We start from the raw sequence: 17,475 nt of genomic DNA on the forward strand, positions 1-17,475 counted from the left end.
TGTTTGAGCTTGCGGTCAGAAGCTAAGAAAAACTGAAGTCTTACCGTGGGTATGGAGCGAGATTCCAGATCTGGCAGGAGAGTAGGTGCAATGGGAGTGGAGATTCTTCTTTCTCGGATTTATTCCCTTTTGTGTGTTTGAGGTGAATCCCCCCCCTCCTCGGGAGGCGCACTGCAGTTTTGGGACCGTGCCCCCTTTTTTTTTAAGATAGTATTTTCAAGCTATTTCAGTGATGGCCAACGCTGGCTTAAGCAACATGATTAAGCCTTTTAATGGCGACGGTGATGTGGTGGCGTAGCTTAAAAAAGTGGACCTTGTGGCAAGAATTCAAAAGTTGGACGATGGCGTCTGTGTCACCCTGATTTCGCTTGCTGAGCTCCAAATAGAGGGCCAGCACGTCCCCTTCTAGAAACAGTGGTATTACTGCGGCCACATCGTCCAACTTTTGAATCTTTGCCACAAGGTCCACTTTTTTAAGCCACGCCACCACATCACTGTCGCCATTAAAAGCCAGCGTTGACCATCACTGAAATAGTTTGATGTTTCCATGCCCACTCCACAGTCCACGGCTCTCTGTCGAATTCGGCTCGGAAGTCCTGATCTTTGATCGGACATTACCCCGTTGCTGGCTGGCTTAGACGAGCATGCAGCTACATAAAGAGGCATGCCGAAGGAAGAACGGTCGCCATGATGGAAGAGGTCCTGAAAGAAGCAGAACGGCAAGACCCAGTCCGGGGAACCTGGAACGTACTGCGAACATTAGATGGAGTCGTGTGGTGTGATGCAAGCAGCATTACAACAGGGGTCGTCTTGGAAGTTGGAGGAGTGGTTGCAGAAGATGCGGCCTGGTTACGGAAGGAGAATCTCCACTCCCATTGCACCTACTCTCCTGCCAGATCTGGAATCTCACTCCACACCCACGGTAAGACTTCTGTTTTTCTTAGCTTCTGACCAGTGGCGACTCGTGCATGGAGCTGTGGGACTGCAGCACCCCCAAGTTATTTCTACACAATATTAATGATAAAATTAAAAATAATACGTTTGTTTATTATTATTATTATTATTATTATTATTATTATTATTATTTTTATTTTTTTTTATGTGTACATTATAAAATCATTAACTTTAATGTCGGTATCTCCAAATTCATATAATAACAAAAATAAAACTTGCTTGGAGCTGTGAAATTCACAGTTACACTTTCTTAATGAAATTCTCTTGTACGCATGCGCGGATTGGACGCTTTAGACAGCCGATGAAAGCCTCGTGAAGAACTGTCGCTTGGCGCAGCTCCGTGTCGTGAAATTCATTGTTTGCTTAGAGTGTGCGCCTGTATAGATATGATAACATTGTTATTGAAAAAAAAAAAAGGAGGTTTACTTATATTTTTTAAAATTGTTATTAAAATCTGCACATAACGTGTTCTTGTATATAAAATATTGTGCTATTTTTTTTTAAATACGCACACTTTTAGCGTTGCGATTTAAGTCGGTAGCAGACGGAAATATATAATATGCAGAAACTGTTTATTTTTATTTATTAAAAGTATTCGGGAATTTAGCAGTGAAGCTAACACGCGGCCAAGGGTAAAAACCAAATATACAATAAATCCACCTGCCTTTTTGTTTGTTTCTTTAAAGTAGTTTTAAATGCTATTTATTTTGCAACAACTAAACTTTACAAAAAAAACTGTTTATATTTTTTCCTAGAAGCAAAAAAGCGAAGAAACAGTTTATGTTGAAAATACATTTTAGTTAGAAATCTTTTTAACGTGTATGTTTTAAATATAAAAAAAATTAACATTTATTTGCCTCCGACAAGGACAATGTTAGAAGTTTTACACTTTGAAAAATGGATTTTTTACACAAGATTTTTTAATTAAAATGTGTTTGTAAGTAAAAAAAAAACACAGTTTTTTTTATAATTATGCATTTTTAAACTTTACATTGAATTTGTTAGTATTTGGGTCAGATAATACGCATTAAAAAAGTAATTAGAAATCCTTCTGGACTGAGACAATTTTAATTTTTTGTTTTTTGGGGAAGAAAGCTACATTAAAATTCGATGTTTTATAACGCTTATATATGACATCTTATTTTCTGATAATAAATCTCCACTTTATGTCGATCTTTAGCGGCATGGGAAGGTCAGTAAATAGCCAAGTTTGTTCTTTTTATATAAAAAGCAAGTTGTTAAAAGATTTGTAAATAAAATTTTGTACCTTTAAATATTTTTGTTTGTTTGCTCACTATATAAAAATGTAAACTTTTTTATTTTGCATTTTATTTACAAATACGTTTTGTTATAAATACATCTTTAAAAATAAATTTTGTAAATAAAACTGTTATTAAATAAAACGCTATTTTCAAATAGTAAACTCCTAAATTAACCCTCGTAGGGAGGCAGGTAAATTTCAAAGTTTTTTTTTTTTGTTTTTATAAAAAATAAGTTATTTTTAAACATGTTTTTCGTTTGTTTGCAAAAAACAAAAACAAAAAAAAACGCAAACTTTATTTAATCTGAAAAGTTTAAAAGGAATAAATATATATTATTTTTATTCTGTAAAGTGTACATAATTTTAAAAAATCTTTTTAATAAAAAAGTTTTTGCGTATTATCCATTTCTGATTGATTATTTGTCTTTGTTATATATTTGAATATTTATTTGAATGTTTGTTTATTATTTGATTAAATATTTATTTATATATTCGAATTCCTTTACATGATATTAAAAAAATACGTAAAATTTTTGAAGCAGCACCCCCACTAATCTCAGGCACGAGCCGCCACTGCTTCTAACCACAGAGCTATCACCCAGTACTCTATATCCCCAACTGCAAATAACAGTTTCATGTATTGTGAATACAGTCAAATCTTGCTACTTTGCAACTCTCGCTATTATACCACTTTTGTTCGGCCCCGACAAAATTCAATACAAAATAAATGTACTATCCCACCATATAATCTCGCTACTATGTCACTATTTTGTGTTGTGTTTTCGAATTCAATATTTTTCTTTTTTTTTTTTATTCGTTCATTTTTCAGATTTAGTTCACAGGGCTTTTTGTTCTGTTTTTTTTTTTTTTTTTTGAGAAAATAAAATCGTTTTTATAAAACGTGTTATGAGAACATTTACGAAGACATTGAATGAAGTACGCTAAAGCAGGTTTACATATATACATATATATATACAGAAAATATTTATTTACACACAGAAGTATTGGACATTACAAAATGTGTTTGTGTATACGCGCGAGCGTGTGTGTATGAGAGTTCTTGTGTATGTAACCAGCATGCATGTTGTAAAATGTTCGTTGTAAGTTCATCGTGTATATACGTTCGGAGTTAGAATGTTCTTTGTGCATACGTGTTTCTGGATGTTTGTATGCGTGATCACAAGAGTTGATACTCTATGCAAGAGTTAACGCATGTGTTCATCCTTACCTTGAGAAAGGTAGACGTCCGGTCAAGGCATGAAAAATAAGCGAGCGTTCGCATGAACTGTCAGAGGAGAAAGAGAAATAGAGGATGTAACAAGAAGTATACAATGCCACCTGTCGGCCGGAACGAGAAATTACGACAAGGGCAGATAACAGGTGCATATTGAAGGTGTGTGTGTGTGTGTGTGTGTGTGTGTCTGTGTGTCTGTGTGTGTGCCTGCATATGTACGGTATGAGTAAACGCACGGTAAATCAAAAAGGCATGTGGCCATACTTCTTTGTCACGTTTCACTCGAGACTTCTTATAACGTCACTTTCTTTTAACATGTTAGTTTAATTTCTAGTGAAACAGTCTTCTTGATTAATAACTCGCATATCCGATATCAGATAACTATAATAGCATCTGTTCTTTCATTGTTCATTTGGGAAAACAGTATATCCCCACATTACATCGATCCTGTCCTTGTGGGGAGGCGGTAATTAGGACAATGAAAGCATTCCCCTAAGATCTTTGTCTACAGGTGAAGACTTATCAAAACTCATAACGTACAATAGAGTCTACTCTAAAGTGGATAGCAAAAAAATGTAAACTTCAAGAAGGATACATGTCATAAAACAGATCTACAAATAATAATGAATTAAATTAACCCAAATTAACTGAAACGAAATTGCTGCAGCCTAGAAAGTTCCAAAGTACCTTTTCTTAACAAGCCACTTCATTATTTTTTTTTTTTTGGGGGGGGGTCTTGATTTAGAAGTGCTTTTCTTATGCAGTCTCTAAGCTGAATAATGCCCTTTTTTTACTTATAGGTGATGGATGTTTCTATAATAAATTGTGTTTACCTGAAGGTCAAAAGGTCAACGTGGAGACGCTACACCATTATTTACCCTGCGTCTGCACTCAAAGAAAACTCGTCTGCCAGGATATCTACCATAATTATCGTAAGTTGCTTTCAAGATAAAAATGAAAATTGGTTCAACCGTAGCATAGGGTTCCTTTGAATATTTCACCCACATTTTTGATTAAAACTTATTGTTGATTTTAAATTGTGGTTTGGAATCATGACAAGTAGACCCCTAGTCAAGGGATCAAACTTATGTCAAATCCAAATCCAATAAAGAAAAAACACAGACATCTGTTTTAGTAATTAAATGAATTTAAAGAGAGAGAGAGAGAGAGAGAGAGAGAGAGAGAGAGAGAGAGAGAGAGAGAGAGACTAGGACACAAATAAGTGTGTGAAAAAAATTAAGCAGTAGAAGATTGGTCGAAAATAATACTTATATAAGTTTTAATTTTTTCTAACATCTATAATATAAAGCTGAATGTGTGTGTGTGTGTGTGTTTGTGGTCACGAATAGGCTCCTATATGGTTGACTATTTAAAAAAAATGATTACATATAATGATAGAAGATATATCGAGACACAGGAATGGGTATGTTTAATCTGGCAGAACGGTGGTTCATTAAAATTGTGGGGTCTGCGTTCGCGCCTGGTCCACAAAGTATGGAAATAAAAAATTTAAAAATTAAAAAAAAACGTTTACAAGTGTTTTTGATATAGATGTACATAAGAATACTTTGATAAGTATGTTTCAACTTAAATAGGGATGGTTATAATAAAATTGTGGGGTCTGCGTTCGCGCCTGACCTCCATAGAATGGAAATAGGCACAAACTTTAATAAAGACTTTTCATATCTATCTGCGTAAGTATACTTTGATAATTATGTTTCAGTTTGAAGAAATATGGTATAATAAAATTATGGGGTGTTCGTTTGCACCTGACCTCCATAGAATGGAAATATGTCACAAAGTTTAACAAGGTTTTTTAATATAGATCCACAGAGTATTGTGATAAGTGTTTCAGTGTGAACAAGTATGGTATAATAAATTATGGAGTTTATCTATTTTATTTTTACTGTCATCATATTTTGCTTTGGTTTTGATACCTCCAAATTCAAAGCTATCTCTTTACAACCCTTCCTTTTCATAACCTATCGTACTTTCATAAACCAGAGTCCATTTTCTGTAGGCTGTTTTTGAACCCAGTCAACGTCGGGTACTTTTGCTAGTATATATATATATATATATATATATATATATATATATGTGTGTGTGTGTGTGTGTGTGTGTGTGTGTGTGTGTGTGTGACTACTTCATGTAATCACATAAATTAATATACAAAAATATAATTTTATGCGTAAATTTTCAATATTTACTTCAACAATGCTCAATACATAGGTAGAGCTAGGTAGAAAGTTATAAAAATATATATGGCAATTAAGCTACACAGAATATTTTGCGTTTCATTCTCGTAAGAATTTGTCAGGCTTATGCAAAGAGTTGTGGTTACCTCGTGTTTTTATATATGCGCGTTGAATTTTTAGTTAGCCAATCAGTTTCCTAGTTTTCACCACGCCCATCCTAATCAGCCAATGGGTGGGCACTTTCAGGGCAAAGGTGCAGTTGACCTTAGGTTCACCCCTTTCTTTGTGTGTGTTTTTCATGAGAAGAGTAGATCTCTAAGTAACTGACCTATTATATATATATATTAGCAATTAAGGACTGTAAATTATAATTTACAGGAATTTATTATTCGATAACCCACTCAAAAAAGAAATATTACAGTTTCCGTAATCCGCAGAGTTTCAAAGAATGCATTCTTTTAATTAGAGGAAAGATATTAGCAAATGCATATTATAGCGAAACTATGAATAAATTTAACTGCATTATATATAAATATATGCAAAAAAAAAGTTTTTGTGCAAAAAGTTTATGAAATGAAGAAAAGACATAAAAAATGAAAAATGTAAATTAAAAATTAAAAATAGAAAAATCCAGATGAAAGGATATGCAGTGGTTAGGCATTTCCAAGGGCGAAATGATCATAAAAGTCAATGTTCTCATATAAAGTAGTCGGATTTATAACGCTGACAAATAGATCCAAATTAAGATGACAAACTCTATTTCCTAGTATGGTTGTATTGAGCTTTTTTATTTGGTTGGTATTACTATATAAATATTTATATTTATATTCGCTTTAAGTTTACAGAAGCTTTTAGCTTGTAAAATTAATTTTTCCTTCTTGATTATATATATGTGTGTGTGTGTGTGTGTGTGTGTGTGTGTGTGTGTGTGTGTGTGTGTGTGTGTGTGTGTATAGAGAGAGAGAGAGAAAGAGAGAGAGAGAGAGAGAAAAAGAGATGTGTGTATATATATATATATATATATATATATATATTATTTATTAATTATTAATTAATAATTACTACGTGCATAAAAGTAAGTCATTTAAATTAATAAATAATATTTAATAAAGAAATAAAACAAGTAATACTTCCTAAAATGTGGACGAAAAAAATATAAACAAAGGGCAAATAACTCCTTTCTTATAATAAACGCTCAGGGAGCGAAAAAAGAAAGAAATTAGTACGGAATCGCTAATAAAAAATATTTTTTTTAATTCAACAATTCTATATATATATATAAAGATGAAACACTAGTGTCTGTAGGTATTTAATAATTATTATAGTAAATAATTATGTCAGCCCCTTTAAGAAACTCGTTTTTTATCATTCAGCACTTTCAGTTGAACTAAATCGGTCAATTTAGCTCTTATGCGCAGATCATCACATAATGATTAGATCACTCTGAATGACGTAAAAAAATACATTTAAAAATAAAATGTTTTAATTTCAATGTTATTTCACGCGCTTAACGGTAGCCGAATGGATACGGTCCTTGTTAATGAAGCCAGAGATGGCTTCTGTTGCCAGGTTCGAATTTATTTAAAGTGAAATAAAGTCGGTCACTTCATGCGCAGATCATGATGTTATTAATCATTAGATCATTGACAGACATTAAGACATTTAAAAATAAATGTTTAAATTTCAACGATATTTCTCGCAGTTAAGGTTTGGCTGAGACGATTTTTTTCTTGTTAATGGAGTCAGAGATGACTTCGTTGCCAGGTTGGAATCTCCTGACTGGCAATAATTGCGTCAACCTGCACTGATGATTCCCAAAAAGATGAAACACTAGTGCCTATAGGTATTTAATAATTAACAATTATTATAGTAAATAATTATATATATATATATATATATATATATATATATATATATAATTATTTTATGTATCTACATAAAATTTTATGTAAATATTTTCAGTATTTACTTCAAGGATTAGTCAGGCTATTGCATGGAATTGATGTTGCCACGTGCGTTTATATATCCCCGTGGTATTGTGTTTGCTAGTCAGCAATACAGATTCTTAGTTACTCACACACTCTTTTTATTGTAGCCAATGAGTGCGCACGAATCTGTTTCTTTGTTGTTTTAGTGATGATTTTATTTTCATTTTCGATTACAAAGAAACGAAAAAAAATAATCTGACCGGGTTCAACGTTGCTTAACTTTGATGATTTAGCAAGAACCTGTGTTTCAACGTGATTAAGCCTTACTTTCTTTTTTATATCTATTAGCCATGTCCTTTGTTCAATACCTTGACAGGTCAACGGGACATTAGTTTTATAAATACTATTATGGTACGTGTTCTTCAGGATTATTTGATCTATTCCCCTGCTTCCTTTGTTCCAGCTCGTTTGACTCAATGGTTTAGTGGTCTACATCAATTCACTGTTTTGATATTTCATTGTAATTCAGCTTCTTGCTTCAGTAGCTTCTTTCTAAGAAATGCAAGGTTGTGGAACTCGCTCCCTGTTGACTGTTTTCCTTCTACTGTTTTTTTTTTTTTTCAAAGTTAAGGTCAATAGGCATCTCAAGTTTTTGCGATAATCATCTGTTCTTCTTGTTAGCTCTTCACATTAAATATATGCTTTGTCTTAAGTGGTTTCCATAAAAAAAAAACAGTAAGGTAGTGGAAAGATGTAGAGTCGGGCTTTTTTTTTAAGTTACTTATTAATTAAATGATAATATTATGGGTGTGCACAGGCCTAGTTACACCTTAGCAACCAATATTTTTAGACCCAATCTGACAATTGAACAAAATTGTGATATTTTTCCTAACAAAGATTTCATATATTTGCCTTTGGATTTTCAGAGTTAGGGAAGCAGCCATATTTTGAGAAGAAACCATTGGAATATCTGGAATCAATAAAAGGTAAAGCAAATTCTTAATCAGAAAAAAAACAAAACAAAAAAAAAACGGTAGTATTTCAGATGAATTTTAGATGAATTGTCTTTTAGAATTACCCAGTGATTAATCATTCCTTGCAGTGTAATAAAATATTTTTGCCCCAAATAGATCTGGCTATTTTATAGCTTTGACTGAAACATATCTACAAATGTGTAGCCAAATAATGTTCATATAAGAAAATGGTATACCTAATATATAAGAGAAAAGAAAAGAATTTAAAACTGTAAATAAAAATTTACGATTAATTTATTATTCGACAGAATACTCCAAAAACAATTTTCAAAATCCTTTTTCCGCAGAGTTTCAAAGAATGTCACTCTTGCTATTCTTCTCATCAGAGGAGAGTAAAAAATTAGCAAATTATAATTTTAGCAAAGCTAGAATTTGCGGGTTGATGCATTAGATGAAACAACAATTCATTATATTTAGTCATAAATTGCAAAAATATCAGTTAAAAAAGATATATATATACACGAAAAAAAAATGGAAAATATGGGAAATGAATAAAAGACATGGATGATGATAATAAACTCTACTCTCTATCTCAACTTTTTTATTTGGTTGGGATTAACTCATTAATATATAAATATTAATATTTATATTACACTGAAGATTATCTTTGATTATATTGGGTAAAAATTTAATTTCCGCTGTATTGATTATCTCTTCTCTATATAAATAAAATTAACTCATTTTTTCCCGTCTGATTTTGACATTAATAGGATTAAAAATCAAGATATTTCATGCAAATATAATATGCACAAACGGCAGAACAATATCTGAGGTGTGTTATAGGCTTATTATTTCTCAAATTCCTCGATACTCTTAGATTTCTATACTTTTTCTGCTGAGAATTCACGGCCAAAATCGGTTAAGATCAATGGAAGTGGTAAAATATTTTCTCTCTAATAAATTCCTCCTCCCCCTGCCACCACTTAACACCGTTTGGGGATCGTTCACAAGGAACAGTTGAGAAGAGAACACCGGTTTGGCTTTGTAGTTCTTGCACGTGAAGTTATTTAAAATCACTAAACTAAGCTGCAGTGCTCTGTGGCGTAGTGGTTAGCGTGCTGGACAATTCACATTATATTTTCACGTTCGCGCCGACCTACCGTAGTCGTTTTTTTTTTTTGTTTTTTTTTTCCTAAACAACTGGAATGGACTTTTCTTGGTGGCCGAACTGTTAACGTTGCAGATGTTTTTTTTGTTTTTTTTCACACTTTATTTTCCTACTTTTACTCATGACTCCGGGTTTGATCCTTCCTACTTACCTACCATAACATTTTTTAAAACTCCCCCCCCCGTCCCGGAAACAAACACTCGGCCAACGCCGGGTACCCCCGCTAGTATATATATATATATATATAAAACTCTGCGTGTGTGTGTGTGTGTGTGTGGTCACGAATAGACTCCTATATGGTTGACTACTTTAAAAAAACTGATTACATATAATGATAGAAGATGTATCGAGGATCAGGAATGGGTATGTTTGATCTGACAGAACGGTGGTTCATAAAAATTGTGGGGTCTGCGTTCGCGCCTGGCCCCGAAAGTATGGAAATAAAAAATGAAAAGAAAAAACGTTTACAAGTGTTTTTGATATAGAGGTACATAAAAATACTTTGATAAGTATGTTTCAACTTAAATAGGGATGGTATAATAAAATTATGGGGTCTGCGTTCGCGCTTGTACTCCATGGAAATATGCCACAAATTTAACAAAGACTTTTCATATCTATTTGCGTAAGTATACTTTGATAATTATGTTTCAGTTTAAAGAAATATGGTATAATAAAATTATGGAGTGTTCGTTCGCACCTGACCTCCATAGAATGGAAATATGTCACAAAGTTTAACAAGATTTTTTAAAAGGGGTGAGGGTCCATAATAATACCTTAACTTTAATCTTAATTCACGTTAGCTTTTATTTATTTTTTTGAGTTGAATCATATTGTGTCAAATAAATTCACCTCATAAATTCACATTCTTATTAAAGTGAAAGCCCCCCCCCAAAAAAAGTCGGAACTTTAGACAATTCTCGACACAAATTTTGCATAACTGTTTTTGTCCTTCTCCACTTGCACGTGGCACTCTTTCGAAAATAGATGAATATATAACTAATTAAAAATAAGAGCGTTACTTGTTATCGTGTCAAAAGAAGGAAAAAATTCTGCTCACGTGATGACGTGTCTTTTTAAAAACATTTACATAACCTTTTTATTTTTATTTATATCTGTTTAAGCTTTTTTGTCAGTGTACTAGAAGGAATTCAATTGATTGCAACCCTTTCTGCGTGTTCTTTACATTACAATAGTACAATCCCGAATCCGTGTCAACTGCTAGCATACCTGCCGGCGAGGTGGATGAGCAGGTCGTGGTTGGGATCTGGGAGTGGTCGTCGGTTCCGGGAACGAAGTTAATGGGATGGGTGTGTCCTTACAACCAGATTGTGTTTTTGAAATTCACCAGCTGTGACAATCTGGCTTTAGTAGGGTGCATTCTAATTCCTGCTATTTGAACCTGAAATCATAAAAATTGGTCAGTCATCTCATAAGATGTACAGCAGTAACATATTGAATTTTAAATGCCTGTACAAAAAAGGTCTGGAAATTTATTGAAGGCACCTCGTATTTCTTCATTGTTTTTTAAAAAAAATTTTAATTCTAAATTGGGAAGTTTATTTCCTAAGGGTTTGAAAGCATATAGTATTACCTCTGTCTGTCTGTCTGTTTCTATTGCTCTTTCTATCTCCTGTTAAAAACTGCAGATATTTAATAGCTTTTTTTACAAAAAGTAACATCTTTGATTATTTTCAGTTCCACCAGTCACGGAAGCGTCTTTTGAAGACATTGAATTGCCAACAGAAATATCAAAGGAAGGAAATTCAGAAAGAAACATTGATTACATTGAACAGATAAGTGCACACAACACGGCGAACATTAACAGCATTGGAAAAGAGAACATGACAAATGCTACCGAAAATCAGCCTCAAGACTTCAGTATGCTCTTTATAAAAGTGAACTCCACTGCAGTACAACTTGAAAGAACACAGGGTGTAATCAAGAACGTATCTAATAACAATACAGATAGCGTTATAACTGAAAACGCGTCACAAAACGAAAAACTAAATGAATTAGTCAAACAGGATATCACTCATCTTGCGAATAATGTCACGGCCAGATCTATAACAGTAAAAGAAACAGGGCGACAGGTTACGCAATTTGGTTTAAATAAGGTTCCATTAGAACCTGTGGGAAAAAATGAAACATTTAATAAATTGGCTAAACGGGATGTCACTCATCTTGCGAATAATGTCACAGTAGGACCTTTCACGGCAAAACAAAATAAGATACAGGTTATCCAATCTGGTTTAAATAATGATACATTAAAACTTGTACAAGAAAACGAAACACTAAAGAAATTGGTAAAAAGAGCTGTCACTAATCCTCCAAATAATGTCACAGTGGAACCTGTAACAGCAGAAGAAACAAAGGGTAATTCTATATTAGAACCCGTAGAAGGAAACGAAACATTAACTGAATTGGGCAAACGAGATGTCACACATCCTCAGAATTATGTCACACCAAGGCCTGTAACAGCAAATGAAACAAGGATACGTGTTAACCAGTTAAGCTTAGAAAATGATGTATTAGAATCTGCAGGAGAAAACGAAACACTAAAGAAATTGCTAGAGAGAGATGTCAATTATCCGGAGAATAATGTCACAGCAAAACCTGTAACAGCAACAGAAACAATTACAGACGTTATCCAATCTGGTGTAAATAATGCAACAATAGAATCTCTAGGAGAAAAAGAAACATCAAGGAAATTAGTAAAAAGATACGTCACTCATTCTCGGAATGATCGCACCACAGTATCTGTAACAGGAAACGAAACAGAGGGACATGTTACTCAGCCTAGTGTAAATAATTCTGCATTAGAACCTGTGCAAGGAAACGAAACACTAAATGAATTGGTCAAACGAGATGTCACTCAACCTGAGAATTATGTCACAGCAGGACCTGTAACAGGAAAAGAAGCAAACACACAAGTTACCAAGTCTAGTGTCGGTAATTTTTCATCAGAAACTGCACGAGAAAACAAAACATTAAATAACTTAGCCAAACGAGATGTTACTCGACCTGAGAATTACGTCACAGCAGGACCTGTAACAGGAAAAGAAGCAAACACACAAGTTACCAAGTCTAGTGTCGGTAATTTTTCATCAGAAACTGCACGAGAAAACAAAACATTAAATAACTTAGCCAAACGAGATGTCACTCAACCTGAGAATTATGTCACAGCAGGACCTGTAACAGGAAAAGAAGCAAACACACAAGTTACCAAGTCTAGTGTCGGTAATTTTTCATCAGAAATTGCACGAGAAAACAAAACATTAAATAACTTAGCCAAACGAGATGTTACTCGACCTGAGAATTACGTCACAGCCGGACCTGCAAGAGCAAAACAAGTCAGAGGCCAAGTTGCTCAGTCTAGTGTAAATAATGATACATTAGAATTTTTAAGAGAGCAGGAAACATTAAGGCAATTTGTAGAAAGATATACGATCTATTCTCAAAATAATGTTACAAGCTTAGATAATGATAGAGTAGAATCTGCAGGACGAAATGAAACATTGAAGAAATTGCAAGAAAGAAATGTTAATTATCCTGAGAATAATGTCACAGCAGAACCTGTAAAAATAAAAGAAATTATTACAGAAGTTATCCAATCTAGGACAAATAATGCTACAGTGGAATCTATAGAGGAAAGAGAAGCACTTGAGAAATTAATAAAAAGATCTGTCAGTAATCCGGAAAATGATGTAACAGATGGAACTGTAATATCTGGACAAACAAAGGGACAAGTGACCCAGTCTAGTGTAAATAACGAGACATTAGAATCTGTTAGAGAAAATGAAACACTAAAGCAATTAGTCAAACGAGATGTCACTCATCCTCAGTATTATGTCAGACCAGAACCTGTTACAACAAACGATACAAAAAGACAACCCGCTACACATTCTACATTAAATAATGATACATTAGGCTTTTTAGGAGAAAACGAAACACTAAAGCAATTAGTCAAACGAGATGTCACTCATCCTCAGTATTATGTCACAGCAGAACCTGTTACAACAAACGATACAAAAAGACAAGCCGTTACACATTCTACATTAAATAATGATACATTAGGCTTTTTAGGAGAAAATGAAACACTAAAGCAATTAGTTAAACGAGATGTCACTCATCCTCAATATTATGTCACAGCAGAACCTGTTACAACAAACGATACAAAAAGACAACCCGCTACACATTCTACATTAAATAATGATACATTAGGCCTTTTAGGAGAAAACGAAACACTAAAGCAATTAGTCAAACGAGATGTCACTCATCCTCAGTATTATGTCACAGCAGAACCTGTTACAACAAACGATACAAAAAGTCAAGCCGTTACACATTCTACATTAAATAATGATACATTAGGCCTTTTAGAAGAAAACAAAACACTAAAGCAATTAGTCAAACGGGATGTCACTAAACCTCAGTATTATGTCACAGCAGAACCTGTTACAACAAACGATACAAAAAGACAACCCGCTACACATTCTACATTAAATAATGATACATTAGGCCTTTTAGGAGAAAATGAAACACTAAAGCAATTAGTCAAACGAGATGTCACTCATCCTCAGTATTATGTCACAGCAGAACCTGTTACAACAAACGATACAAAAAGACAAGCCGCTACACATTCTACATTAAATAATGATACGTTAGGCCTTTTAGGAGAAAATGAAACACTAAAGCAATTAGTCAAACGAGATGTCACTCATCCTCAGTATTATGTCACAGCAGAACCTGTTACAACAAACGATACAAAAAGACAAGCCGCTACACATTCTACATTAAATAATGATATGTTAGGCCTTTTAGGAGAAAACGAAACACTAAAGCAATTAGTCAAACGAGATGTCACTCATCCTCAGTATTATGTCACAGCAGAACCTGTTACAACAAACGATACAAAAAGACAAGCTGCTACACATTCTACATTAAATAATGATACGTTAGGCCTTTTAGGAGAAAATGAAACACTAAAGCAATTAGTCAAACGGGATGTCACTCATCTTCAGTATTATGTCACAGCAGAACCTGTTACAACAAACGATACAAAAAGACAAGCCGCTACACATTCTACATTAAATAATGATACGTTAAGCCTTTTAGGAGAAAACGAAACACTAAAGCAATTAGTCAAACGAGATGTCACTCATCGTCAGTATTATGTCACAGCAGAACCTGTTACAACAAATGATACAAAAAGACAACCCGCTACACATTCTACATTAAATAATGATACGTTAGGCCTTTTAGGAGAAAATGGAACACTAAAGCAATTAGTCAAACGAGATGTCACTCATCCTCAGTATTATGTCACAGCAGAACCTGTTACAACAAACGATACAAAAAGACAAGCTGCTACACATTCTACATTAAATAATGATACGTTAGGCCTTTTAGGAGAAAATGAAACACTAAAGCAATTAGTCAAACGAGATGTCACGGATCTTGTGGATGATGTTACAGCTGGATATGTAACAGGCAAACTAACAAGCAGGCATGTCACACACTTTATTTTAGATGGACCTTTAACAGAATCACATTTTAGAGAAGATAATTTAACAGCTGGATTCATCGGACCACAAAAATTAAAGGAAGAAAATATAAGAACCATTAACTACACGAACGGCAACAGCATCACATCTGAAGCAGTGAGTGGAGGACAAAGATATAAAAACCTTGCTAAAATCCACGTTACTTATTCTATTAACAATAGTGTCACGCCACAAGATGCAAATAAATTTTCTAAAAATCATTTTGCCGACACTATTGTAAACAAAACTTTAAACGAGCTTGTACCAGAACAACAATTGTTTAATAAGCACCCAAAAAGAGATGTTACTCCCAATAGTCGTGTTACTCTTAATAGTCGTGTTGGTGATGCAAAAGTGAATGTAACAAAACAGAGCAGAATTAAGGAAATATCTGAAAGGCTCATTATCTACAGTCATAGTGATAATGTCACACAAAAGTCCGTGACAGCTCGAGACACTAGTTACAATAAGAGAGACGCTGTTATAGCAGAACCTGGGGAAACAAAGAAAACGACAACGGAAATAGATGGTAATTACGTTAGTGAAAATGATTTCATTATACCTACGTTTGGCATAACACAAGAAAGAATCAAGAAAGTAAGTAAAAGATCTATTTCTAGGGACGGTTCTCAAGTAAACGCTCTAACAGGACAGGAAGTGATCGTGCAACCTGTTGTAAAACATGTAACCAACTCGTGTGAAGATTGCATTACAGCAAAACCTGTAACATCAGGAAACACAACAGAAGAAAATGCCACAAAACAGCAAGAGAATGCAAATCTACAGACAAATTTACCTCAAAATACACATGTTCCTCGTCCTTCTCCACGATTGTTCATTTCTGAAATTGCTAAGGATTCTAATAAACCAAAGAGTAATATTTTTGAAGAATTAATGATGAATAAAGTAACTGACACAGAATCCAAAGTTGTCGGAGTTACGGTAATTTACCGGTTGGCAGGGTTAAAAAATGCATTTGTATTCAACCGAACAAAAGATTTAGATGGACAGCAAAAACCTTTAAAAACACAACCAAATTCTAATTCTAATATTCAAATAAAGAACCAATTTAAACTAAAACCAATAACGCGTTCAGATGATGCCGTTTCACAGCAAAATTATTTTCAAAACCAATTAAGTCTTATATTTTCATTACATAGAAGTGCGTATTCAAACCAAAATTCCCCAAATTACAATAAAACTGAGAAACGCTCTGTCACTACTGCCCAGTTGCCGTTAGAAAACAGAATAAACCAGGCAGACTCTATAAATTTGACCCGTCAAAATCTGAACATCACAGATGCGGCAGAATCTCAAACGAATAAAAATGCTTCCGACACAAATTATTTGAGAAAAAAAATGTTGAGTACCGACATGACCAACAAAACTGACGGTTTTTCGGAATTATCGAACGTGTTTAGTTTGACCAATAAAAGCGAAAACTCTCTTTTGAATCAAGTCATCCCCACTGCTAGATCACCAAAATCTCTCACGGTGCCACCTCATACCACCAAGCCTCTCTTTAAAAACAAACTATTTACTAAAAATGGGGAGCATTAATGAATTTTTCTACAATAACTACAAAAAGAGTATTCAATTTACTTTATCGAGTAACTACTTTGTCTCTATATGAATAAATAAAACATCCTGTTTCTTAAAATATAATAAGCCTTGATATTTTTCACAAAAAAAAAAAGCACTGATGTACATGAAACTTTGTCCGAATAAATTGGTTGAAAAATTCATCTTTGTTGCTTGTCTTTAGTATCACCATCTTTTTATTTGGGCGATTCTGTTCTAGTGACCTGCTTCTCATCTGACTACAACATGGTCGTCTTCAAGTTCAATGAGAACAAGTTCTTGCTATCCCGTCTCTGTAAATAGTCCAATTCTGCCAAGTTTCTACCAAAAACAATCACTGAGCTGTCCATCACCAATCACCTTAGACTCATTAACTTTTATCCTTGAGTGGTCTCTGGGCCTTGATAAGTGGTGACTCCTCTGTAATAAAAAAAAAAAAAATAATAATAATTAAAAAGAAAAGTGGCATGCATGGAAAAAAGGGATGATAGGGCAGAGGCCCCTGGACATCCAATCATATTGAAAAGTGGCTGGTTACTTTTAATGCATCTAAAACCAAGCTTCTATCTTTACATCATCAATGCTCTGATGCTCAGCTGTCATTAATTGAAATGAATGGTTCTCGTCTTGGGAAGGCTAC

At 33.9% G+C, this 17,475-nt stretch overlaps 1 protein-coding gene across 1 annotated transcript in view; it reads left to right on the forward strand.

Annotated features, from left to right (window-relative positions):
• LOC145241338 (uncharacterized) overlaps window positions 1–16,997 on the forward strand; it is a 55,091-nt gene extending 38,094 nt beyond the window's left edge. Inside the window, exons 5-7 of the mRNA XM_080104183.1 lie at window positions 4,250–4,381; window positions 8,499–8,558; window positions 11,410–16,997. Coding sequence (XP_079960309.1) covers window positions 4,250–4,381; window positions 8,499–8,558; window positions 11,410–16,814 — 5,597 coding nt within the window. The 3' untranslated portion in view covers window positions 16,815–16,997. The remainder of the gene's footprint in view (window positions 1–4,249; window positions 4,382–8,498; window positions 8,559–11,409) is intronic.
• The last annotated feature ends 478 nt before the right edge of the window (window positions 16,998–17,475 follow it).

This window comes from Euprymna scolopes, chromosome 20, assembly GCF_053919585.1.
Source record: "Euprymna scolopes isolate OS-2025 chromosome 20, ASM5391958v1, whole genome shotgun sequence".
Lineage (NCBI taxonomy): Eukaryota > Metazoa > Mollusca > Cephalopoda > Sepiida > Sepiolidae > Euprymna > Euprymna scolopes.